The sequence below is a fragment of the Bison bison genome, unplaced genomic scaffold (assembly GCF_000754665.1).
Source record: "Bison bison bison isolate TAMUID 2011002044 unplaced genomic scaffold, Bison_UMD1.0 scf7180017864218, whole genome shotgun sequence".
Taxonomy (NCBI): domain Eukaryota; kingdom Metazoa; phylum Chordata; class Mammalia; order Artiodactyla; family Bovidae; genus Bison; species Bison bison.
In genome coordinates, this window is record NW_011494790.1 from 4,594,429 (window position 1) to 4,621,341 (window position 26,913).

Genomic DNA, 26,913 nt, shown 5'->3' on the forward strand with positions numbered 1-26,913 from the left:
AAAGGGTTGCCTCATAATCACCTGTGTGCTTTCACAGCCCACCAGAGATGATGAATAAATTTCACTTTGGCCTCGTAGTTTATAATTTAGCCATGCATTGTTGTAACAGAAATGAAAGAGGTTGTCACACTGTTTAATTTCAGGAAACCTGTGATCTGGAAAAGATAAAGCCTGAAGCCAGACGATACTTGGAAAAATCAGTTAAAATGGGCAAAAGGAATGGGCTCCATCTTCCAGAACAAGTACAAAATGTGAGTTTGTTTCTTTTTCTTATTAGAAAATAAAAGAATAAATTTCAAAAAATACAATGAAAAGACAGGAAATTGGGAAACAAGTGTTTGTAACGTGGGAAATAACTTATAGTACAAATCAATTTACAATGTATTTGGTAGCCAATAATTTTAAATTCCACAACTCCTATTAACCTCGTGTTGACTGTCAAACAGCTGATAAGTTAATTGTTCTTTAATTCTGTGTGGATTTTATTTGTTTTGTGTGTGCCGGATTTATCTCCCCTCATTCCGCTGTACATCCTCTGATAGCTAGTTCAGATCTTAATAGTCAACTTGTACTGCATTCCTTTATGCATACAGAGATAGGGCACTGGTAATAAAATCCTTATGACGGAAAGTTTTAAAACCAGCATTTTGGAATGAAACCCTCTATGAGTAATATACGGACCTTAAAAATGGAGAGATTAGCTTCTCAAACGTTCTCCTTTGCCTAATACCCAATGAGATCTTCCAGGTTCAGAAGCTCAGCTACAGAATTAACTCATTCTTCAGGACAGGACGACACTGCACAGTATGTGTTAAGTCAGCAGTCTCAAATTTAGTGTGCCTCCGAATCACCCAGAGGGCTTGTTAAAGCTCTGATTATACAGGACCCCGCCTCTTGAGAGCTTGTTCTTCAGCAGGTATGGTGTGGGTCTCCAGAGTGGGCATTTCTAACAAGTTCCCAGGTGATGTTGATGCTACCTGTGAGAAGCACGCTTTGAGAAATTGTGTGGTCTATGTTAAGTTTTATAATCTAGAATTTTTAGAAGAGTGGGACAGGTTAATAAATTCTCTCATGTGTTTTCTTGTGATTTCCCTCCTATTGCTTTCTTTGATCTCCCACCTAGTACTTTTTCCCCCTCATCTAGTACTTCTTAAACAAATGTTAGGGCCCATAAATCACCTTTATTTGCAAATGCTGTATAAAACTAAAAACATAGCCTGTTTTCCTAAGGAACCATGGAATTAATTACTCGGTTCTTACCGCTTCATTTACTTCAGTACCCAATACTGATTTACTAAATTAAAATTTTGTATTGGAAAAAATTAAAAGTGTTCATTATCAATAGGCTACCAGATTCATTCATTTACTCAGCAGCTACTTACTGTATATGTACCATGTCCAGACTCTGCTTTCACTATACCTCCTAAATATATTTAGTTCTTACAAATTTATGCCTGATTTCTAACACATTACCAGGATTACCTTTCTGTACATATTGCATACAGGTTCTCATGGACACAATGTAGAAAATTGCAGAAAACTGTGTTATCAAGCACATCTCTAAGAAAGTAGAGAGAGTTGGGTACAGAACCTAGTCTTCATATAAAAGTGAAGCTTCCTTGACTGATGGAGATAAGAATGAATGTTGCATTTTATTGTTACCATCCTGTATTTGTATCTTTGTTTCAGGAAATTAAAGCAATGAAGAAGAGAATGAGTGAGCTATGTATTGACTTTAACAAAAACCTCAATGAGGATGATACCTTCCTTGTATTTTCCAAGGCTGAACTTGGTAAACCTTTGTTGTTTTTTTTAAAGAAGTCTATAATTTAGACAAATAATGTCACCCCACAATTTATCAAATCAAAGTTAAAAGAATTCTTTAAAAAGTGTACCTTCTGAAGAACCCACCACCGCTTGTAGAAAAAGCACAAGCAAACCACACCTCACTTTTAGGCTTACAAGAATATATACGTTTGTAGAGACAGTCTAGAAGAAATTTTATAATCTTGCTTGACAACTCATGCTGGTGTTTAATAGCCTTTGGTGCTTTGAAAATTTTTTGCCTCACAGTACCCTCTACATTGTAACTTAAACTGGCGTTTAGTTGCTGAGTCGTGTCTGAGTCTTTTGCAACTCCACGTACTATAGCCCACCAGGCTGCTCTGTCCATAGGATTTCCCAGGCAAGAATACTAGAGTGGGTTGCCATTTCCTTCTCCAGTGGATCTCCCCAACCCAGGAATCAAACCCACATCTCCTGCATTGGCAGGCGGATTCTTTATCACTGAGGCACCAGGGAAGCCCCTGTAATTTAAACTAGCCTTTTCTTATTTGTTATGGATTTGCACGGGGGGCAGGGTGAGGGGAGCTTAATTTTGCCTGTTCCTCATCAAAATGCCATCTGTACAAGTGCATTGAGGCCTGGTCGTATTTTGAATTACCATCTCCCAGGCCACCTGACCTCTAACCACCACCCCATTCCAGTAACATCAAAGCAATATTATAAGGATTGTCATTATTTTACTTGAATTTCAATTACTCCACCAAAATCCCTGGAGCTTCTTACAGGCACCATGCCAGTGCTAAATAAACCAATCATGAGTGGAAAAATTGATGTGTGAGAAAATGATTTTTTGCAGGTGCTCTTCCTGATGATTTCATTAACAGTTTAGAAAAGACAGATGGTGACAAGTATAAAATTACTTTAAAATATCCACACTATTTTCCTGTCATGAAGAAATGTTGTGTACCTGAAACCAGAAGGAAGATGGAAATGGCTTTTAATACAAGATGCAAAGAGGTATTATAAATGTTTGCCTTTCTTTTGTTTTTACAGAAGATGTTAAGAAAAGGGTTTGCTCTGTTCACCAGTGTTGAAGTTAGCTCAGAAGTGGATTCCGATTTCTCCATGTAAACATGTTTCTGTGAAGGTCATGCCTCCTAAATCCTCAGACTTACAAGACTTAGCTTTTGGCTTGTTTTTTGGCAACCTTCTTAGTGCGGCCATAGGTTCAGCTGTTCTAATGCAGATTGAATGGGTTAGAGAAACCAATGGTCGTATTCTTCTTCCAAGTCAACAGTCCAGGGCTGGTGGAATAACTCTCTTCAGTAAGTGACTTCTAAGGCGAGTTTGTCACCATTTTCAAGCCTGTTGGGAAGTGGGAAAATAAAATACAGAGCAATCATCTTTAAGAAGAAGACCTGGAAATGACATAATACGTCAACTCTATTCACATTCCATAGACCTAAATTCCATCATACAACTGTATCCAACTGCAGGGGAGGCTGGGAAATAGAATCTCCAGTTGATAGCCATTTGGTCAGCTAAGGGCACGCTATTACTGAAAGGAAAAGAGGAAGAATTAGAAATGAATTCTAAGAGTCAGCTGGCCAGCTCCACCATAGTCTGCCTCTCTGGCTATCCAAATAATCATGAGTACCCTTTTTTCTTTCCCCCACACAGAAGCTATCGACCATATGTCAGATCCCAACCAGTTAACTGCCTTTAGCTCAAAGACCAGAATCTCTGAGCAGCACATGCTGCTGCTAAGTCGCTTCAGTCGTGTCCGACTCTGTGCGACCCCATAGACGGCAGCCCACCAGGCTCCCCCGTCCCTGGGATTCTCCAGGCAAGAACACTGGAGTGGGTTGCCATTTCCTTCTCCAATGCATGAAAGTGAAAAGTGAAAGTGAAGTGTGTCCGACCCTCAGCGACCCCATGGACTGCAGCCTACCAGGCTCCTCCGTCCATGGGATTTTCCAGGCAAGAGTACTGGAGTGGGGTGCCATTGCCTTCTCCGGAGCAGCACATAGTCCTCCCCAATTAGAGCTTCTCATGACATGGCCACCTGTGAAAGGGTGGAACACTTGCCTGGCCCGCTCACCTCCAACACACACACACCCCCAGTGGTAGAACAGGAACGGAAAACCACACTAAAGACTCCCATTTGAAAAAGGAAAACATGGGAAACATAGCAGGCCCATACCAATTCTCAGGAGCAGTCTGGCAGAAACCGTAGGGATTCCAAGCTCTGTGAGTTTCCCGAGATCGCCCGTTGGACTTACTTGGGTCTCCTTTCTAGCAAGAATTCCTTTAGCAGTTGTATGCGGTGGCCCCTGGTTTTGCCTGCAGGGAATTCTTTCTTGTCCATTATCCTCCATGACCGTATCCTAGACAGCTACTGGTATACATTCCTACTGATGCCAGTTTGAAGTCTGAGGGGTATTTTTGTAGGCCAGGCTTACTTATCTTTGGTAATAAAATGCCCTCAGAAACTTAATAGGTTTCTTTTCTGTTTGCTCACAACCAGATTTGTGTTAAAATAATATCCAAACCTGCCAAATTTTTTCTCACATGTGGACCTCTGTATGGTGCCCACTCTGGTCCTCACTTTAACGGCGTCTGCTTCAGGGCCTTCTGACACCATAGACGTGAGGAGGAAGGCAGCACCCTCAACGCTAATCATAGTTCAGGAGCGCCGAGCGTCAGTCTTCTCTACTGGTGTCAGGAGGACAGAACAACTGCCTTTCCAGTCATCTAATGCCTCAGATCAGGGGCCACGGGCACAATTGTCTTAGCAGAACTCTTTTCTCTCCATCTTTGCAAACTGACCAGTTCTCACTTGAGCTCATCTCTCTTGTATAATCTTTCCAAAAGCAGCACATACCAACAAACATATACCAACATTCTTAGTTTTCCCAAACAATCCCCTCAGAGCTAAGACTTGATAGGTGACTGGCTTGCCTTCCAAGTTATGGTGAGCAACAATTTTTTAACAAATGTTATCCATGGTATACTGAGTATTACCAGCTTCCTACATCTGTGTCCTCACCTTCCATTCCTGTAGGTTCTTCATTTCTCTTATAGCAGCACTCTATTCCTGTGTTTAGTCTCTGTGGGTCTTAGGGTACAGGTTAAACCAATGTACAAAGTCAACTGAAAGCACAGTGACTCAAATAAGATAAAAATTATTTTTCTTCAGAAAGGATTAGTGGATACCAGGGGCCAGGGAGACTGGGAAATTATTGTTAACAAGTTTCTGTTTAGAAATGTCTTAGAAACAGTGGTAATGGTTGCACTACAGTATAAATGTAATTGGTGCCATGAATTGTACACTTAAAAATTGGCTAAAATGGTATGTTGTGTTAGGTGTATTTTACTACATTTTTTTAAGGTTTATATCTCTTGCAACTAACAGCACAGAGGTGAGTGGTCCGGAGCTGGAAGATAGCTCTGCTGTCCTTGGTATGTGGCTCCAAGGTCATTGTTCTCACTTTCAGTCCACAGCTAGCAAGACAGAGATCTATAATGACCCAGAAATTTCACTCATCACCTCGTTTATGTTCTGTTGTCCCATTGTGTATCACGTGGCCACAGCTAGTTTTAAGAGGGGCTGGGAAAGGGAGGCAGATGACCGTGTACCCAGCAAAAGCTCAGAGAACTCTACTATTAAGAGGAAGAACGGGGGAATAGATATTGGGGGAAAATTGGCAGTCTAAGGAGACTGGAAAAGGTGAAAGAGATTCAAACTAGGTAACTTTAGAACTTATGTGTTTCTTATATCCATGTTTCCATTCTAGTTTTAAAATGATATAATTATAATGCATAATTATGTGGTGTTTGCTCTTGTACCAGGCGTTTTTCTCTTTGCTTTACTTATATTCTCACGTGAATCTTCATGATCACTCTATAATGTAGCTGCTTTTCTTATGTACGTCTTCCAGATGAGAAAACTGAGGCTTAGGAAGATTGAGGGACTTCCCAACATTTTGACAACTAGTAAATGGTGGAGCCAGATTTTGGTAGTGTGATCTTCCTTAGAAGCATGTGTATAAATAATTTGATGATTTAATAGCAATTTTTCTTTGACCTCAACATTACTTTCTCTGGGAGATTATTTTTCCCTTTATTGTTAAGGAAACAATAAAGCAGTATCACTATTTGCATTTTAATACAAATAAAATGTTTAAAATGTGTGTAATAATTTGAGAAAATCCCAAAACCATTTTTAAGCATAGAGTTCTGTGGCATTAAGTATATTCATATTGTTATCATGGTTATGTATATAACCATATATATATGTATACATGGTTATACATCACCATGTATCTCCAGAACTTTTTCATCTTTCCCGACTGAAACTCTGTACCCATTGAACATAAACTTCCCTCTCTCCCCACCCACCAAGCCCCTGGCATACATCATTCGACTCCCAGTCTCCATAAATTTAACTGCTCTAGGAACTGCATATAAGTAGACTCATACAGTAATTATCCTTTTGTGACTAACTTACTTCACATAGTACAATGTCTTCTAGATCTATCCATAATTTGGCATGTGTCAAAATTTCTTTCCCTTTTAAGGCTGAATAATATGTAATACGCACTACATTTTTTTTATCCATTCAGCCATTGATGGACATTTAGGATGCTTCTGCCATTTGGCCATTATGGATAATGCCACAGTGAACACGGGTATACAAATATCTGAGTCTCTGTTTCCATTTCTTTGGGATGTATACCCAGAAGTGGAATCACTGAATCATATTGGAATTCTTTGTTTAATTTTTTGAAAAATCATAATACTGTTTTTTATAGCAGCTTTGCCATTTTCATGAGCAATATACAAAGGTTCCAGATTTTCTACATCATCATCAATGCTTATTATTTCCCTTTTTTTAAAGGGAAATAAATTTAACAGTACCTAAAATTTTAGGTACTGTTAGGACCCTCATTGCTATCTCCTGAGATTTAAAAAAATCAATTATAATTTCAGAAATAAAACTGGATCATGAATCCAAAAAAAGTCTATAACACTGAAATGGAATAACTTACTAGTTGAGATGTCTAAAAATATTTGAGAGTCTTACCAACCTGAAAGTAATGTAATAGCTCTTCTTTTTAGTGCTTTGGATCCAGTTAATTATTAACCTTTATTTTGGTTTTTCTTGTTGTTGTTTATTACTAGGAGAACACTGTAATCCTGCAGCAGCTACTTCCACTGCGGGCCGAAGTAGCCAGACTGCTCGGCTATAGCACACACGCTGACTTTGTCCTTGAGATGAACACTGCCAAGAGTACGAGGCATGTAACAGCCTTTCTCGGTTAGTCTTTTCTTAATTTCTCATGTGTTGCTATTTCTTTTTTTTTTTTTTTTTTTTTAATGACTGTTTTGCTGCATGGCACTAGCTTGACAGAGGGCCTCAAAACCTAACATGCCCTTGAGAATATTATTTTTCATTCATGCAAGAGAAATGTATTGATCACCTGTTATGTATTAGATACTGTACTTAGTTCTAAGGGTTGCTCATTGTTTATATTTCGGTTATAGTCCTTGTCCTTGCTTCATTCTCTCTGTATCTTGATGGGGATTTCTGTGTTAATTCCTAACAAGATACGTAGAGACCTACAAGGAGATTAGCCTTTGGCTTTGCTCAGTGTCAGTAGGTGTTTGTTAGTTACAGCATGGCTGCTGATGAATTTGTGTGAAATAAGCTGACAAAGAGGACAAAAATGATAAGTACAACATACAGGAACAAGAATATTTTATGTTCCAGAAGCCATTTGTTAATATATAAAAGAATATAAGAATAGGCATCAAAACTGTTATTTAGTAACTGTCTTCACATTCATTTAAAGTCACTTTTTCATTCGTCTTTTTAAAACCACAGTTCTTATGTCCTTGACATTTCGTCTCTGGTACTCTGTCGTACTTACTCCTCTTAATCTCAGTGTCACTATTCCGGCAGGCACTCTGATATTCTCTTTCGTTTTAGTGAAAATGGTTGCATAACATAACCATTGTAAAGATACTAATTTTTGTTTTTATCGTCTCTAGTCAGTTTACCAGAGTATGATTTATTTTTTAACTTTCTCATTGACCCCATTCAGGCTTTATTTACTTCTAACTACTAGTGTATAATTTTATTAGCTTAGTTAATTTGGAGACAATGAATAATGCATCAAGATCAGCATTCAGCCTTAAATTCAGACCTCTCTGTTCTCAATGGCAATACCTTGAATTACTAATGTATATGCTGGCATCGTATATAACATGTAGCAGCTGTGCCATAAATGGTAGCTATTCATTATTATGTTATTCATTCATGAGACATTTATAAAATAACTGCCCCTAATGGTTGGACGATAGAAAAGACTAAGACGAGGTTCTTTTCTCAATGAATTTTCCGCTGAGTGGAAAATATAGAAATGTGAACTGGTAATTGCCATAAGTTCTGATGTATTTTATGCAAGAAAATGGCTTGGGGAGTTAACAGGTTTGGCGAGAATGTTTCCCTTAGTGGTGACTGTACATACTGAACATTTTCCTTAATTAACTTAATTTTTGAAAGCAGTTTCCCCTCTTTTTTAAAATTGGCATATTCCTATCTGAATTGTCCTCTTGCTACCTATACTTACCTGTTCTCTCACAGGCCTAATCTCTGTATCTTCCATGAGTTTCCTCTTTTCACCTCACAGCCCTCCTCGAGCCTCTGCATTCACCTCTTTATGGGTATGCTTCCCAGACATCAACGTCCCTTACAGAGCCAGCATTTTTTACCTTACATATGTAACGAATTGTGGAGACCAAACACACAATAAAAGCATACTGCTTTAGCTAAATACAGTGAAATAGTCAAAAACCGACCACATGTTAAATTGCACTGTCCACCTAAAAAGTAGAAATACTGTGTCCAAATAGACCTTCTTCATAGGAATGGAGTAGTTATTAACTGAATCCATGGCTGTCAAAGGAATTGAGATCTGATTCTGATGATTCTGATCATAAGTCACATCTGATTTGTCTTCCCTAGCTCTGAGGAGCCAGCAGTGCAGGAGACACAAGAGAGTCAGGTTCGATCCCTGGGTCGGGAAGATCCCCTGGAGTAGGACGTGGCAACCCACTTCAATATTCTTTCCTAGAAAATTCCATAGACAGAGGAGCCTTGCAGGCTACAGTCCATGGGGTCACAAAGAGTTGACACAGCTGGGCACATGGAACAGAACAGAGGAGCCTAACCTCACTGAAAAATAATCATGTACATGAAGAGTAATTCAGTTTCACTATCACTTCGTTGAGTTCTGTGAGATAAATTTCAGCTTTGTTGATACTGTGAGGAAGTTGTGGCCTGATTTGGGTGGTGCCCAAAGGAAAAAAAAAGAACAGGGAGCCATAAAATAAATTACCCTGAAGAGAACAGCGGTGCTGTCATAATAAAGCCTGCTTTCCTCTCTCCCTCCCTCTTTTTCCCTCTCCTTCCTTCCTGCTGATTTATTGTCACAAAGGAGGAAGCACCATGCTGAACTACTGCTGCTGTGTATGCTCATGCCTGCTCCCAAGGGCGATGGATTGCTAACTTTCCCCTCTTCCTCACAGATGATTTAAGCCAGAAATTAAAACCCTTGGGTGAAGCGGAACGAGAGTTCATTTTGAACTTGAAGAAAAAGGAATGTGAAGAGAGAGGTTTTGAATACGATGGGAAGATCAATGCCTGGGATCTCCACTACTACATGACTCAGACCGAAGAACTCAAGTACTCTGTAGACCAGGAGACCCTCAAGGAATACTTCCCAATTGAAGTGGTCACTGAAGGCTTACTGAACATCTACCAGGAGTTGTTGGGACTTTCATTTGAGCAAGTGACAGATGCTCACGTTTGGAATAAAAGTGTTACACTTTACACTGTGAAGGATAAAGCTACAGGAGAAGTATTAGGACAGTTCTACTTGGACCTCTATCCAAGGTACTGAGGATCACAGTGGTGAAAGGGACCTTAGAGATTCATCTCCTACCCAGATTGAGACTCTTGTCTTTCATAACTCTTGTATGTGATTCCTAGTAAAGGGATTAAAAATGTGGGCTCTGAAGCCAGAATGTCTAGCTCCATCACTTACTAGGCAAGTTACTTAATTTTTCTCTGCCTCAGTTTCCTTATATATATTATAGGTCCTATGGGAATGGGATGGGAATACCAATCATACCTGCTTTGTATCGTTGTTAGGACTGAAATAGTTAATCACATGCAAAGATTTTAGAAGACTGCTCAGAACACAAGTGCTTGATAGGTGTGAGCTTTCATCATCACCATCATGATCATCTAGTTTGTGTGCTGCGTTTCTTAATTTACTTATTTATTTTTATAATTAGACTCTGGTTTTTGTTTTTTCACTGTGCCACATGGCTTGCGGGATCTTAGTTCTCTGTTCAGTTCAGTTCAGTCGCTCAGTCGTGTCTGACACTCTTTGCGATGCCATGGACTGCAGCACGCCAGGCTTCCCTGTCCATCACCAACTCCCAGAGCCTACTCAGACTCATGTCCGTCATGTCGGTGATGCCATCCAACCATCTCATCCTCTGTCATCCCCTTTTCCTCCTACCTTCAATCTTTTCCAGCATCAAAGTCTTTTCCAATGAGTTGGCTCTTCGCATCAGGTGGCCAAAGGATTGGAGCTTCAGCTTCAGCATCAGTCCTTCCAATGAATATTCAGGACTGATTTCCTTTAGAATTGACTGGATCTCCTTGCAGTCCAAGGGACTTTCCAGAGTCTTCTCCAACACAACAGTTCAAAAGCATCAATTCTTCAGTGCTCAGCTTTCTTTGTAGTCCAACTCTCACATCCACACATGACTACTGGAAAAACCATAGCTTTGACTAGACAGACCTTTGTTGGTAAAGTAGTGTCTCTGCTTATGCTGTCTAGTTTTGTCATAGTTTTTCTTCCAAGGAGCAAGTGTCTTTTAATTTCATGGCTACAGTCACCATCTGCAGTGATTTTGGAGCCTAAGAAAATAAAGTCTGTCACTGTTTCCATTGATTCCCCATCTATTTGCCTCTAAGTGATGGGAACAGATGCCATGATCTTAGTTTTCTGAATGTTGAGTTTTAAGCCAACTTTTCCACTCTCCTCTTTCATTTTCATCAAGAGGCTCTTTAGTTCTTCTTCGTTTTCTGCCATAAGGATGGTGTCATCTGTATATCTGAAGTTATTGAAATTTCTCCTGGCAATCTTGATTCCAGGTTGTGCTTCATCCAGCCCAGCATTTCACATGATGTTCTCTGCATATAAGTTAAATAAGCAGGGTGACAATATACAGCCTTGACGTACTCCTTTTCCTATTTGGAACCAGTCTGTTGTTCCATGTCCAGTTCTAACTGTTGCTTCTTGATCTGCATACAGATTTCTTAGGAGGCAGGTCAAGTGGTCTGGTATTCCCATCTCTTTCAGAATTTTCCACAGTTTGTTGTGATCCACACAGTCAAAGGCTTTGGCATAGTCAATAAGGCAAAAGTAGATGTTTTCTCTGACCACAAATCAAACCCAGGCCCTCGATAGTGGAAGCACAGAGTCCTAATCACTGGACTGACAGGGAAGTCTCTACATTTCTTAATTTAAAATTAAGAATGTTTATTATTCAGGTACTCTGTCTGCCAATACTCTTAAATCTGTGACCACTCCCTTCAGTCTGGCTGAAAGGCAGCACAGTATTAAGGAATAGCAAGATCTTGGCAATCATTCAAACTTGAGCTGCAGTGCTTGAGTGAAATAACCTTTGTGGGTCTCTATATCCACCTCTGTAATACAGGAATGATGTTCCCTTTTCAGGACTGTTCTGTACATTCAATTATTCAATCAATGGCAAGAATTAAGAATATTTTTATCTCTGTAGCATGTAGTAACTGTATTTCATCAGATATGAAAGGATTTAGGTTACTCTCTGTGGGCTGCTTTCTAAAACAAAAGCCACCTTGTTGCAATTTTACTAACTAGACCATAGTAAATAATACCATCACTTTAGATCAGCAACACATACAAGTTCATAATCTTCTGACTTGGGGTGACTTCAAGAAGGTTCTGGATAACTCCATCAGCCAGATAGGAGGCAGAGTTGTCTTATCCCACTGCTTTATGGACTTTCTTTCACTTCTGGTATGATCTAAAGATAAACCCATGCCAGAAGTGGATAAGTCTAAATAATGAATAATGTCAGGATATAGTTTGAGGCCAAGAATTCTTTCAGGGGAAACCCTTCAACATTGGAGCCTCCTGTACCTGTGCCTCGATTCTCTTTCCGTGGTCAAAGATAGTAGTTCTCACTGCCCCATCCTGCTGTTCCTTCGCCAAGATATAACTGCTGTCTTCTGTACTCAGAGATCTGGTTATTGCTACCAGCACTCGTATGGGGACCAGAGAGTGATGTTTCGTGAGGGTAATGACCTAGTTAATAGTCACTTTCTGTCAACTGACATGCTTGCTTCTTGTTTTCGTTGCCTACATGACTCAAAAAAGAGGATATTTGTAGTAGGAAAGGAAAGACCAGTTTCCTTCTTTTTAAAATCACATATCAATTTTAATTCATCAAACCCTGAGATTCTCAAACAATAGAAGAAACAAAAATTCAAATAGTTCCAATGTTAAGATTGCCAGGTAATGGCATCTTTTTAAATCACCATCCTTTTATAAACAAAATGTAAAGATGTAATCTCGGAGTAAGGAAACCTCTGAAATTAAGTAAATCAAGTTTATTTTTTAAAAGGAAAGATTAAAAGCCCCTCAGTGGCACTGATTTTTAAATTGGTAGCAGTCTTTATGGCTTTTCATAATGAACCAAGAGATATAAAATATACCAGGATTAACACTTTCCAGATTACTTTAGTTCATTTTCCCCTGTTAAAAATAATATTTATAGATCTGTTTACCTGTTTAAACAATTCAGTCTAACTACATGAAATCATTGTAGAACCACTGATGTGCCCTTTGAACATCCAGAGACTAGCTGGCTGAAAATGTTATGAAATTCAGTGCACGGTTTCTGGTGTATTTGTCCGTGGGTTCTCTTCCTTCCTCTCCCCTTCTCTGTCTGCCTTCCCTTCCCATTGCCCTGCTCACTCCTAGCTCAGGCTTGACCAAGTTCTTGTTGTTGTTGTTGATTTATTTCTACTTATTTATTTCAAATAGACTTTATCTTTTAGTGCCCTTCTAGATTCACAACAAAACTGACCAGAAAGGACAGACATTTCCCATATATTCCCTGCCCCGACACATGTACAGTTCCCCCATTATCAACATCCCCCACCAGAGTGGGACATCTGCTAACAACTGATTAACCTACATTGACACATCATTATCACCTAAATTATATTTGGGTTCACTCTTGATGTTATACTTTCTTTGGATTTGAAAAAACATATAATGTCTATAAACCATTAGAGCATCATACAGTGTAGTTTCACTGCCTTAAAAATCCTCTGTGCTCTATCTATCCATTTCTTCTCCTGCCACACCAGTCCCTGGAAACTACTGCTCTTTTTACTTTCTCCAAAGTTTTGCCTTTTCTGAAATAATGTCATATGTGCTTAGTCACTCATTAGTGTCTGATTTTTGCAAACCCATGGATAGTAGTCCGTCAAGCTCCTCTGTCCATGAGATTTTCCAGGCAAGAATAATGGAGTGGGTTGCCAGGAATATCATACAGATGGAATCATATGGCGTCTTTCATTTAACATTATGCATTTCAGGTTCCTCCATGTGTTTCATGACTTAATAGCTCATTTCTTTTCTTTTTAGCACTAAATAATATTTCATTGTCTGGATGTGCCACAGTTTATTAATTCATCTACTAAACGGCATCTTGATTGCTTCCAAGTTTTCGCAATTATGAACGAAGCTGTCATAAGCATCCTTGTGATATAAGGGGCTTCCCTGGTGGCTCAGTGGGGAAAGAATCCATCTGCAATGCAGGAGACCCCGGTTCAATTCCTGGGTCAGGAAGATCTGCTGGAGAAGGGATAGGCTACCCACTCCAGCATTCTTAGGCTTCACTGATGGCTCAGCTGGTAAAGAATCTGGCTGCAATATGGGAGACCTGGGTTCAATCTCTGGGTTAGGAAGATCCCCTAGAGAAGGGAACAGCTACCCACTCCAGTATTCTGGCCTGGAGAATCCCGTGGACTGTATGGTCCATGGGGTCTCAAACAGTCGGACATGACTGAGTGACTTTCTAATTCTAATCTAAGCATCCTTGTGCAGGTTTTTGTGTGGACATACACTTTCAGTCCCTCTGGGTAGATACCAAAGAGCGCAGTTTCTATATTGTTTGGTAAGAGTATGTTTAGTTTTGTAAGAAACTACCAAACTGTCTGCCAGAATGGATGTACTAGTGTGCATTACCACCAGCTGTGAATGAGAGTTTCTATTGTTCTACATCCTGGTAGCATTTGGTGGTGTTGGTTTTCTGGATTTTGGTCATTTTAATAGGTGTGTAGTGGTATCTTGTTTTAGTTTGCATTTCCCTGATGACATATGATGTGGAACAACTTTTCATATACTTAATTATCATCTCTATCTCCTTTGATGGGGTGTTTGTTAAGGTCTTTGGTATGTTTTTTAATCATATTGTTTATTTTCTTATTGATGAGTTTTAAGAGTTCTTTGTATATTTTTGATAACAGTCTTTTATCAAATGTCTCTTTTGTAAATATTTCCTCCTAGCCTATGACCTGTCTTACCATTTTCTTTACAGTGTTTTTCTCAGAGCAGAAAATTTTCATTGCAATGAAATCCAGCTTATTAAGTTCTTTTTCTTTTATGGATTGTGCCTTTGGTGTATCTAAAAAGTCATTGCCAAACCCAGGGTCATCTAGATTTCCTTCTGTGTTGTATTCTAGGAATTTCATAGTTTTGCATTTTACATTTAGGTCTGTGATCCATTTTTTGAGTTATTTTTTGTGAAGGGTGTAAGGTCTGTGTCTAGACTCATTTTTTTGCACGTGGATGTCTAGGTGTTCCAGCACCATTTGTTGAAAAAAATTGTCTGGGCTCTGTTATATAGCCTTTGCCCTTTTGTCAAAAAGAAGTTGTCTATATTTATAGAAGTATATTTTTAATTTCCAAATATTTGGATATTTTCCAGATAGCCTTCTGCTATTTCTAGTTTGGTTCTGTTATTGTTGGAGAGTGTACTTTATATCTTTTCAGTTCTTTTAAACTGTTTTGATTTATGTCCAGCGTATAATTAGTCTTGGTGAATATTCCATGTGTACTCAAGTATTGTTTTCTGTTGTTGAGTTGAGGGTTCTATAAATGTCAGTTAGGTGAAGATAAACGATAATGTTGTTCAGGTTTTTTGTATCTCAGCTGATTTTCTCTCGGCCTGTTCAATTAATTTCTGAGAAAGGAAGCCTCTAAATGATTTGTCTATTTCTTCTTTCAGTTCTATCAGTTTTTGCTTTGTGTATTTTTTTAAATTGAAGTATAGTTGATTTACAATGCTGTGTTAATTTCTGCTGCAACAATGTGATTCAATTATATATAGATATATATATATTCTTTATATATATGTGTGCTTTCTTTTCTATTATAGTTTATCATGGGATATTGAATTGCTTAGTATATTTTGAAGTTCTGCTTTTAGATATATACATATTTAGAATTGTTACATCTACTTAGAGAACTGTCCCATTTATCATTATATAATGTTCCTTATTATCTGTAGTAATATTCTGAGTTTACAGGTATTTTCTTTTAGCACTTTAAAGATGGCATTCCATTGTCTTCTGGCTTGCATAGTTTCAGACAAGAGATGGCTGTAACATGCAATGTGTTCTTTTCCTCTGACCGCCTTCAAGATTTTCTCTTTGTTCTTCATTTTTAGCAGTTCTGTACACTTAGGAATATGGGATAATTTTTTTTCTAGTTCTTTGTTTTGTGTTTGTCTTCCTTGGTGTTCTCTGAACTTATTGGATTTGTGACTTAGTGTCATTAATTTTGGAAAATTCTCAGCTATTCTTTTGTTTTGTTTGGATTTTTTGGCCTGCACTGCGCAGCTTGCAGGCTCTCAGTTCCCCAGCCAGGAATTGAACCCAAGCCCTTGGCAGTGAAAGCATGGAGCCCTAACCACTGAACTGCCAGGAAGTCCCCTAATTTTGGAAAATTCTCAGCTATTCTTCAAATATTTCTTCTGTCCTCTATTCTCCTTCTGAAATTCCAGTTACATATTTAGTAGGTCATTTGATATTGCCCTGTAAATCTTGATTCTCTGTTCTGTGTGTGTGTGTGTATGTTAGGTAATTTCTCTTGACCTATCTTTGGGTTCAGTGATTCTTTGCTTGGCTGTAAGAAGTCCATCGATGAGACTATCACAGGCATTCTTCATCCTTATTACTGTGCTTTTCATGTCTAGCATTTTCATTGTATTCTCATAGTTTACAGCTGTCTTCCAAAATTATCCATCTGACTGTGCAGACTGTCTATCTTTTCCTCAAGAATGTTTAACATTTAACAATTTATTTTAAATACTCTAAAAGCACCAACATTTTTGTCATCTGAATCTCTTTTTCTTGGTCTTTTTGCCTCTTGACATTGTGTTTTTTCCATGTGTCTTCATATGCCTTACAATTATTTTTTAAAGTCAGACATCTTATATAAAACAGTCAAGACTAAGACAGTCTTTATGCCTAGCAGTGGGCACATACTTGCTGGACCATTCATGTGAGTGTCTGATTCATTCTATTTAGTACTTGAGCTGGATTTGGGCCTTGTTATTGCTATGGTTAACCTCAGTGAACCCAAAGCTTCAGCTCAGATTCCTGTATGTGTTTAGAATGAGAGCTTATTTGCCAGTTTTTTATTAGTCTCTGTTCCCCGCTCAATGTGAGTTTGTCCATTTGTTCTGTGCTTTAAAGAGGTCTCTTTTCATGCTTTGTTCCTCTCCTTGTAGTAGACTGCTATTATTTATTACTAGATTCCTATTAGCCTTGTTAGGGGAGTGTCATTTCTGTTGTTCAGATTAAAGTTCAGTCTTAGGAAGGCTCTGAGTCCCTGGGTGTTAGGAGTGGGCCTATTCAGTGAATCTGCCCCATCCTCAGCTGTAGGTCTGGGCCAAGGATGTTTTCCTAACCCACCTTCAGAGTAGAGTTTTTTTGTTTGTTTGTTTGTTTGCTTTTCTGTTACCATCCCCCAGTAGCAGTGAGGTTTTCCAGTGCTCTTAAGGCAACGGTGTTTTTTGCCTTTAAGGTCCAGGCTCGTGTTCTCTAGGAGAGAGATGAAACAGACCTGGGCAGGGCTCCCTTCCACCAGGCCTGCATCAGCACTGATTCTTTCTCAGGGCTCTCATCCTGCCCCTGACTTTTTTGTGTGTACCCAGTAAGATCTGTGGAGAAAACCTTACAAATGGATGCAAAATTTCCCTTGTGTAATAACTCCTAGTGGTTCCCTACTTTTGCTGGTCCACCATCAATCTTTATCAATTTGTTAAAAATTCTCTTACTGGTGTCTGCAGGTTAAAAAAACCACACATACACACAAGCCAAAAAAAAAAAGTGCTTGCTTCCTTTCTCTCTATCCTTGGAGGCATCTGTCTTAGATTGTAGATTGCACTTCAACTTTCAATTTATGATGGGCTTCCCTGGTGGCTCAGAGGTTAAAGCACCTGCCTGCAATGCGGGAGACCTGGGTTTGATCCCTGGATCGGGAAGATCCACTGGAGAAGGAAATGACAACCCACTCCAGTATTCTTGCCTGGAGAATCCCATGGACAGAGGAGCTTGGTGTGCTACAGTCTACGGGATCACAAAGAGTCAGACACAACTGAGCAACTTAACTTTCACTTTCAAGAAAAGCTGTGATTTGCAGATTGTCCATCATGTTGCTGTAAGAATAGGATCAATGCCCTGTTCAGCTTGATTCTTAATCAAGCCATTTCTTAATGGGAAGCTGTAAAAAGACTGGTTTGTTTTTGTTTTACCTGAATAACTTCAGCAAGTAAAAAACAGTTGAGTCATCAAGAAATAATAATACAGTAAAAGATTTACAAATCAAAACATCAAACTAAACTTAAATGTATTTTAGTGCTCTGAGCAAAGAAAAGAGGAGGAAACCTATTCCTACAATAAAGTCTAACAGCCCTTAGCTTCTGGAGAGACCATCACAGATATCACATTGTCCTAGCATAGATGACTTTATAGTATAATTTATGCTTATTTTCCCAGGCTAACTAAAACCATTCTGTTTCCAAAAAGGCCTCTCTGGTTTATAAAAGGAGCTCATTTAATTATGAGTACTGATTCTCCCCTTATTGAATAAAAGAACAACTTTACTCTCTGGATTTTAGTTTTTATCAGTTTTTTTTAATCAATTTTAATTTTAAGGAAAAAGTGCCTAGTAAGTCAAACTCTGTATCTCATATTTGCCTCAACACTATTTAGTGTTTAATGGTTCCATCTTTGAAGTCAAAAAGCAGGAGCTGGTTAAAATAAATTGGACATTCAACTATACCCTATTTGAGGTATATATTAATTCTTACATTAAGATTTCAACACAAGTTCAGTTCAGTTCAGTTCAGTCTCTCAGTCGTGTCCAACTCTTTGCGACCCCATGAATCGCAGCACCCCAGGCCTCCCTGTCCATCACCAACTCCCAGAGTTCACTCAGACTCACATCCATCGAGTCTGGATGGCCATCCAGCCATCTCATCCTCTGTCGTCCCCTTCTCCTCCTGCCCGCAATGCCTCCCAGCATCAGAGTCTTTTCCAATGAGTCAACTCTTCGCATGAGGTGACCAAAGTACTGGAGTTTCAGCTTTAGCATCATTCCTTCCAAAGAACACCCAAGGCTGATCTCCTTTAGAGTGGACTGGAAACCTTGGAAATACACCTCATATCAAGTGATAGTGGGGGTTTTGTGGGGTTTTTTTTTTTAATTTTCATTGTTTCATTTTGACAGAACGTTGACCTACTTCATGAAAGGTGAGTTAAATGTTTCAAAGCATCTTCTGTTATCCAGTGAGTGAGAGAGGCCAAGCCAATGCTGTTGCTACAGAAGAGTGTCTGTGTCTCACCAGTTGTGCTTCTGGTCCCTCAGGGAAGGGAAGTACAACCACGCAGCCTGCTTTGGTCTCCAGCCTGGATGCCTCCTGCCAGACGGGAGCCGCATGATGTCCGTGGCCGCCCTCGTGGTGAACTTCTCACAGCCACTAGCAGGTCGTCCCTCTCTCCTGAGACACGATGAGGTGAGGACTTACTTCCATGAATTCGGTCATGTCATGCATCAGATTTGTGCACAGGTGAGTGATTTTTTTTTCTTTAATGGTAAACCTATTAATTGCTTTTCCAGAATTTTCTTCCCACTGATGTCAGATTTCTCAACATGTTTCTTAGCATGTTTTTCTCAGAAGCTGAACGTGTTCAAAAATGTCATAGGGCTTCTACAAAACCACAAAGTTTTCTTATTGTGTCCTCTTTCACAACATATTTTTACTCCAAGATCAATCCACTGATGAAGGAACTTCACTGAATACCATCCTATGGCGTGAGTGCATGTGTGCTCAGTCATGTCAGACTCTTGCGGCCCTGTGGACTGCAGCCTGCCAGGCTTTGTCTGTGGAGTTTTCCTTGCCATTTCCTTCTCCAGGGGATCTTCCCGACCCAGGTTCAAACCCTGCGTCTCCTGTGTTTCCTGCATTATCAGGTGGATTCTTTACCACTGAGCCACCTGGAAGCCCCAGACTGTGAAAGAAAGAAAACTATTGTTAAGGAAGGGTGTCAAATATTTGTTTTTCCCTTTTAAATCTTTTCCTCAGAGGAATTTGGTGTAAGCTTCAGAGATAAACTGTGCTATAATCTGTCTCTTATGCTTATTAATGCTTTGTTTAGTTCAATGGTTTTCAGTCATCCAGACTTTATACTCCTTTTTAAATAATAAATAATTTCTTAGACCATCCTTTACTAGGCGTCAATTAAAATCACAGATAACATGGTATAACCATGGGGGGAATTTACCAAGAAAGAGATGTATGTGTGCAATAGATTACAACTAATTTCTCTTTATTTCTAAAAATGGAAAGTATATTTATTCTCAACTTCATAACACAGTCCAGTAAACTAGGCCCAGACTGTTCTAGGATGAACCATGTGAACTTGCTAATATTTAACCACTACTGACATGAAAACGTCTAGTCCAGTTGTTCAACCTAACAGTTTTTTAAATTGATATTTACATAAATGGAGGGTGGAGGGACAGTTTTCCAAATTGTAAATCTCCATCCATCTCTAAAGGTGAACTTTTTAGAAATAACCTCTTTATTAGAATAGTTTTAGATTTACAGAAAAATTGCAAAGATAGAGCTCCTCACCTTGTTGCCCTTACTATTAACATCTTACAGTACATTTGCCAAAACTAGGAAGCTAATTTATGGTACTTCTAACTAAACTCAACACTTTACTTGGATTTTTCCAGTTTTACCCAAACGGTCTTTTCTGTACAGATTTTTTTTTTCAAATCTAGGTAATATCCTCACTAAACATAAACAAAAGCATTTTCTTTATATTTTTCAAATTATGGGCCCGCCAGGCTCTTCTTTCCATGGGATTTTCAGGCGAAACTACCGGAGTTGGTTGCCATTTCCTTCTCCAGGGGATCTTCATTACCTAGATCAAACAGGGATCGAACCCTGTCTCCTGTGTCTCCTGCATTGAAGGCAGATTCTTTACCCACTGAGCCATCAGGAAAACCCCTTATATCCTCACTGAACATAAAAGAAAACATTTTGTTTATGTTTTTCAAGTCCTAGGCATGGTTGTGTAGAATGACATAATAAAGAATTCAGGTTCAGTTCAGTTCAGTTCAGTTGCTCAGTCATGTCCGACTCTTTGCGATCCCATGAATTGCAGCACGCCAGGCCTCCCTGTCCATCACCAACTCCTGGAGTTCACTCAGACTCACGTCCATTGAGTCAGTGATGCCATCCAGCCATCTCATCCTCCATTGTCCCCTTCTCCTCCTGCCCCCAATCCCTTCCAGCATCAGAGTCTTTTCCAATGAGTCAACTCTTCGCAGGAGATGGCCAAAGTACTGGAGTTTCAGCTTCAGCATCATTCCCTCCAAAGGAATCCCAGGGCTGATCTCCTTCAGAATGGACTGGTTGGATCTCCTTGCAGTCCAAGGGACTCTCAAGAGTCTTCTCCAACACCACAGTTCAAAAGCATCAATTCTTCGGTGCTCAGCTTCCTTCACAGTCCAACTCTCACATCCATACATGACCACTGGAAAAACCATAGCCTTGACTAGACGGACCTTGTTGGCAAAGTAATGTCTCTCCTTTTGAATATGCTATCTAGGTTGGTCATAACTTTCCTTCCAAGGAGTAAGCGTCTTTTAATTTCACGGCTGCAGTCACCAACTGCAGTGATTTTGGAGCCCCCCAAAAATAAAGTCTGACACTGTTTCCCCATCTATTTCCCATAAACTGATGGGATCAGATGCCATAATCTTCGTTTTCTGAATGTTGAGCTTTAAGCCAACTTTTTTACTCTCCTCTTTCACTTTCATCAAGAGGCTTTTTAGTTCCTCTTCACTTTCTGCCATAAGGGTGGTGTCATCTGCATATCTGAGGTTATTGAGATTTCTCCCCGCAGTCTTGATTCCAGCTTATGCTTCTTCCAGCCCAGCGTTTCTCATGATGTACTCTGCATAGAAGTTAAATAAGCAGGGTGACAATATACAGCCTTGACGTACTCCTTTTCCTATTTGGAACCAGTCTGTTGTTCCATGTCCAGTTCTAACTGTTGCTTCCTGACCTGCATATAGGTTTCTCAAGAAGCAGGTCAGGTGCTCTGGTATTCCCATCTCTTTCAGAATTCAGGTTACATGTGAATAAACCTGAACCTTGCAGCAAAAACTGCAGACTGATATGTAAGTGGTTTTGTCAATTCAAGACCAAGAGTAGTATAGCCACTTGTCTTAAGAGTGCTATTAATATAGCACAATACCATAGATTGGGTGCCTTATAAAGAGCACGTTGTCCTGATGGCAGCTCAATGCTGGACATTCAGCATCCCACACCTAGAGTAGCCCCTACTGCTGCTGCTGCTGCTAAATCACCTCAGTCATGTCCAACTCTGTGCGACCCCATAAACAGCAGCCCACCAGGCTCCTCTGTCCCTGGGATTCTCCAGGCAAGAATACTGGAGTGGGTTGCCATTTCCTTCTCCAGAGTAGCCCCTAATCATTGTAATAATCAAAAATGTACCCATTCTTTTCCAGAAAACTACTATCGCTTTTGTTAAAAAAAAACTATTTAGTTCTTTCAACATTTTGTCTTTACTTCCTGGTACTTCCATGTTCTATTTTTAAAAAGCAGAGGGGAATAGGATATGAATCTATTCAGATAAATAAATCCTGCTATACTAATACAGCCATTTCTACTCTCTATTTAATCCAAAGAAAATAAAGCTTTCAGAATAACATAAATTTTTTCCTTAGATAATGTTAAAGTCTATTTTCACAGCAGTAGAGTTCCTGAAATATTTATTTTCCATCAGTGTCCATTCTATGACCAGCATTTCCTTTAAGTAGAATAAAACTAGATTCCATTTTTCTAAAACATTTTTATGAATAATTTGGAAAAGTCAAATATTTTTCTTAATTTCAGACTTATGTGACTTAGATTATCTAAGATCCAGGTATGTACTTGTACCTAGATAAACAGTAGATCTTCTTTGGATCTGAGAACCTATGAAAATCTGATTTAAGCTATAGAAATCTCTTCAAGAAAAATAGACATAAATTTACGCAACCAAATTTTTAAATGGAATTTCAAAGGTCTGCTAACCCCCTAAAGCCTAGGTCATACTGAATTCCAAGCTAACAACTATTTCCTCCTTTGTTTGGATATTAATTATCAGCTAATGATCTCATGAGGAAGTCATTTGGTGTCTTAATCACATTTATTAAAATAATACTGATTGTCAAATAGGGTTTTCTGTGCTTTTGATGCATGCTCTTATTTTGAAACACGACCCTCATTTAACCTTAATATCATATGCTTATCATGTATTCACAAAGCAGTTCTCTACTACTCTGTTATTCTCACTGTTATGTTAATTTTGATCCTTTGAAATACCCACTTTAGTACTGGAAAATAAATTTCTTGATTCTATTTCATTTTAAAGTTCTGTGACTCATGACTGAAATATATATACACGTCTATGGGTGAGCTATATATAAATATATAATTATATATGCGACTCAACATGCTTATGAATATATATGAATCAGTATGTATATATATACTGATGAATGAAATATGTGTATGTTTCATATATATGCTATGCTAAGTCACTTCAGTCATGTCCGACTCTGTGTGACCCCACAGACGGCAGCCCACCAGGCTCCCTCATCCCTGGGATTCTCCAGGCAAGAACACTGGAGTGGGGTGCCATCGCCTTCTCCGTTCATATATATACATACATATATATGAATGAAATATGTATGCATGTATATAATTATATGTGACAACTATCTATCTATATATCAATCGGTAAATAGCCGACTCATTGGAAAAGACTCTGATGCTGAGAAAGATCGAAGGCAAAAGGAGGAGGGGGCGGCAGAGGATGAAATAGTTAGATAGCATCATTGACTCAATGGACATGTATTTGAGCAAACTCTCAGAGGTAGAGGAGGACGGAGGAGCTTGGTATTCTGCCGTCCATGGAGTCGCAAAGAGTCAGACACAACTTAGCAACTGAACAACAACAAATATATATGAATCAGTATATATACTGATATACTGATGGTGAATGATTCTTGAAACAGTAGACTATATTCAAAGACTTTGCCTAACCTCCTTCATGAACATAAAATGTGTCATACAGATGAATAGTGTATTAGTACAATCCCTTGTTCGGTCATCTCCTAATGAGATTATCTTTGAAAAATCTCTTGTTTGTTAATCCTTTCAAATGTCCTATAATATGTTAAGATCTTTTAAAGTAATGTATTTGAAACCAGTGATCATTGCTTTTGTCTTAAAAATCACAGACAGAGATCCACATATTTGCAGCTTTATAATGATTTTAAAACCTTTTGTACTGACCTAAAATAGATGGAAATGAAAAAGGAGTATAATAGTTTCTATGTGCAGTAATACTTCTGACTTATCTGAGAAATATATAGTGAATTTATTAATTTGCCATATATATTCAGTAGATTGTTTTTAAGATATGGCAGCCAAATGTTTCAGTTCTCCAGGCTGGCAGTTTGCAAGTTTGATGACCAAAAGAGCTTGCTAGAGCTTGTCATAGTAATATTTAAATAGGTCTGCAGGAACATCCAGTTTTCAAACATGTAGATGGACTAGTTCAAGGTGTCTACTATCTCATCATTCAGGAGATGAGTTTCACTCATGTCTTTGTGTTTACACTACAGGGTAGATAATTTTGACGATAGCAGTCAGGAGGTGGCATCTCTAGTATCTGTTCCTGTTTCATGGCTTTATTGTGGTTTGGGCTGTCAGTAATTGCTGGCCTTTTGAACTTCTGTAGAAGAGATTAATGCTTCTTAACAGCTTCCATTGTGCTGTCTGTATTGGTTGTGCATTAAGAGCAATAGTGAATTTTGGACTGTTAGAGATCATTATTTTAAAGCAACACATAAGAATCCAATAAAGCCTTATTAAAGTGAAAGAAAAACTTCACATTTCAAATAATCTGTCAACTTCATCTAAAAACTAATATTTTTTCTGCTTTAAATATTTTGGGTTACACACTATTTTAAATAAACATGGTCTATATCAGTTAGGAAGCACCCTAGTGTTATAAAAAGAGTACTGGATTAAAAAATCATTCATGTATTTGTGGGCCTGGCTGTTTGACTTTTGGCACGTTTTTCAGGCAACCCACTCCAATATTCTTGGGCTTCCCTTGTGGCTCAGCTGGTAAAGAATCCACCTGCAATGCGGGAGACCTGCGTTCGATCCCTGGGTTGGGAAGATCCCCTGGAGAAGGGAAAGGTTACTCACTCCATTATTCTGGCCTGGAGAATTCCATGGACTGTATAGTCCATGGGGTCACAAAGAGTCAGACACAACTAAGCAATTTTCACTTTCAACCTCCTTGAGCCGTCTCTTTTTTTCTTACTTATAAAATGGGAACAACAACAGTTCTCATATATACTTCCCTGGAGTGCTGATGTGATTAAATAATGTGTGAAAAGGTACTTGGAAAAGAATAAAGTGCCATACATATCAGAAGTGTTCTTGTAACTATGCTTATATATAATTCAACTCTTTTGAAATCAATAAGTAGCGCACAGGTCATAATTTAAGAAGGTTATAAAGATTGCCATGAAGAAAAGCACTGTCACTTCAGATTTAAGAGAGTTCACAAATGCCTACCCTCCATGGGTATTGGGTGAAGATCTATGGAAGGTGATTGGAAACCATCGCATTTGTATTTTTGTTTTGTTTTAATGATTCCTGCCTACTTAGAAGTTTGATTCCTAGGGCTAGAGCAGAATGAGCACTTTGTTTATTCATTTATTTGTTTTTTAAAAGTATCTTTTTTTTTTTGGTTGTGCCGTACAGCTTTCAGGATCTTAGTTCCCTGACCAGGGATTGAACCCAGGCCCTTGGCAGTGAGAGGGTAGAGTCTTAACCACTGGACCAGCAGGGAGTTCCCCAGTTTGAGCAATTTAGAGTATTGGCAGAGGTGGAAAGGAAATCTGGGTCCATTTATCTTCAGCATTAACACCAAGGAATAGGTACTTGGAGGAAGCTAAGGAGAGGCTTGATCAGACCAGCCAAGACTATACTGGGCAGGCCAGGAAGAATGATGGCAGCCAAGATTTACTGAGAACTGACCATGTGCCAGGCATTGTAGTCAGTGCCTTACATTCATTCTTTAATTTTATACATACAGTGTGCTCAGAAGTGGGTTGACCAGTCTACTTCTATTACTATACTCTTATTGCCCCCATTTTCTTTCTTTTTTTTTTTTTAGTTCTACTAGTTTATTGCTACCAACCCACCTCCCTCCACCCCCGTCATGCATGCGTGCTCAGTCATGTAACCCCATGGATTGCAGTCTACCAGGCTTCTCTGTCCAGGGATTTTTCCAGGCAAGAATACTGGAATGGGCTGTATTGCCCCCATTTTCAAGTGGAAAAAAACTAAGACTTAGGAAAGTTAAATGTTCACCCAGGATCTAACCACCCTGCTCCTTACCCCTCTATTTGATTGCTTGTAACTATTCTTTGCACCCCCATCCTTGTGATGGAGACAGCATTATGTCATGGGGTCTGAATTTGGGCTCCCAGGCATGGATTCCTGTTGGATGGACTTCTTCTTTCTGAGTTTCTTCTATCAAATTCCATCTAAATCAGTCTCCTATAAATGTGTGTGGAATGATGAGATTATGTATTTCCACATTTCCCTTTGTGTAAGTTGACCTTTTAGGTCTCAGTCCTGAAGTCCACTGAACACCTATCAACAACCTTGTAGCCTCTGCTCCCTGCTCCCAATGTTGCAGCCTGTTATAGTTTCCAGTGTCAGTGTTGGAAGCAATTTCTTTCAGGATCCATTTTTGTTATTTGAATATTTGTGTGTTTATACATATACGAGCACATAGACATAGGTACATAGAATAAATGCTGAAGTCATGAACCAAAGGAGATGCCATACAACATCGTCTGTTTTCTTTGGAGACTTATTTCTTTTTATTTCCTTACTGTGTTTTCTGTGTGTGATTTCGGAAAAATAATTAGAAAAATATGTTTAAAAGAGAAATGTAAAAAATAAATAAATAAAAGAGAAATGTTTTATTGACTCCTTAGAAACAGTTATCTATTGGGTCTGACATGTTGTACTAGATACGATAGAATGGGATTCAAAAGATACTGGAATGCCTAAAGTGTGAGGGTATGAAATGTAAGAATTAAAAAATTAAAATCAGAATATTATTAAGTAAAATGATATAAATTATATACTGATTTACTGATTGAGTATTGAAAGAAGACAAAGTAGAGAGGTAATGTTGGGTTGGGAGCTAAGAGGTCAGGTCAAGTATAAGACCAAGAGAAATCTCTTAGGGTTGTTCAAGGCTTGGGCTTCCTATAGAAACAGTCTCCTCACACCTTC

General features: G+C 38.9%; 1 protein-coding gene across 1 annotated transcript in view; it reads left to right on the forward strand.

The window, feature by feature from the left end:
* NLN (neurolysin (metallopeptidase M3 family)) overlaps positions 1-26,913 on the forward strand; it is a 101,250-nt gene that overhangs the window by 54,254 nt on the left and 20,083 nt on the right. Inside the window, exons 4-9 of the mRNA XM_010845535.1 lie at positions 144-251; positions 1,690-1,792; positions 2,642-2,802; positions 6,970-7,105; positions 9,379-9,745; positions 18,861-19,062. Of these exons, the coding sequence (XP_010843837.1) occupies positions 144-251; positions 1,690-1,792; positions 2,642-2,802; positions 6,970-7,105; positions 9,379-9,745; positions 18,861-19,062 (1,077 nt within the window). The remainder of the gene's footprint in view (positions 1-143; positions 252-1,689; positions 1,793-2,641; positions 2,803-6,969; positions 7,106-9,378; positions 9,746-18,860; positions 19,063-26,913) is intronic.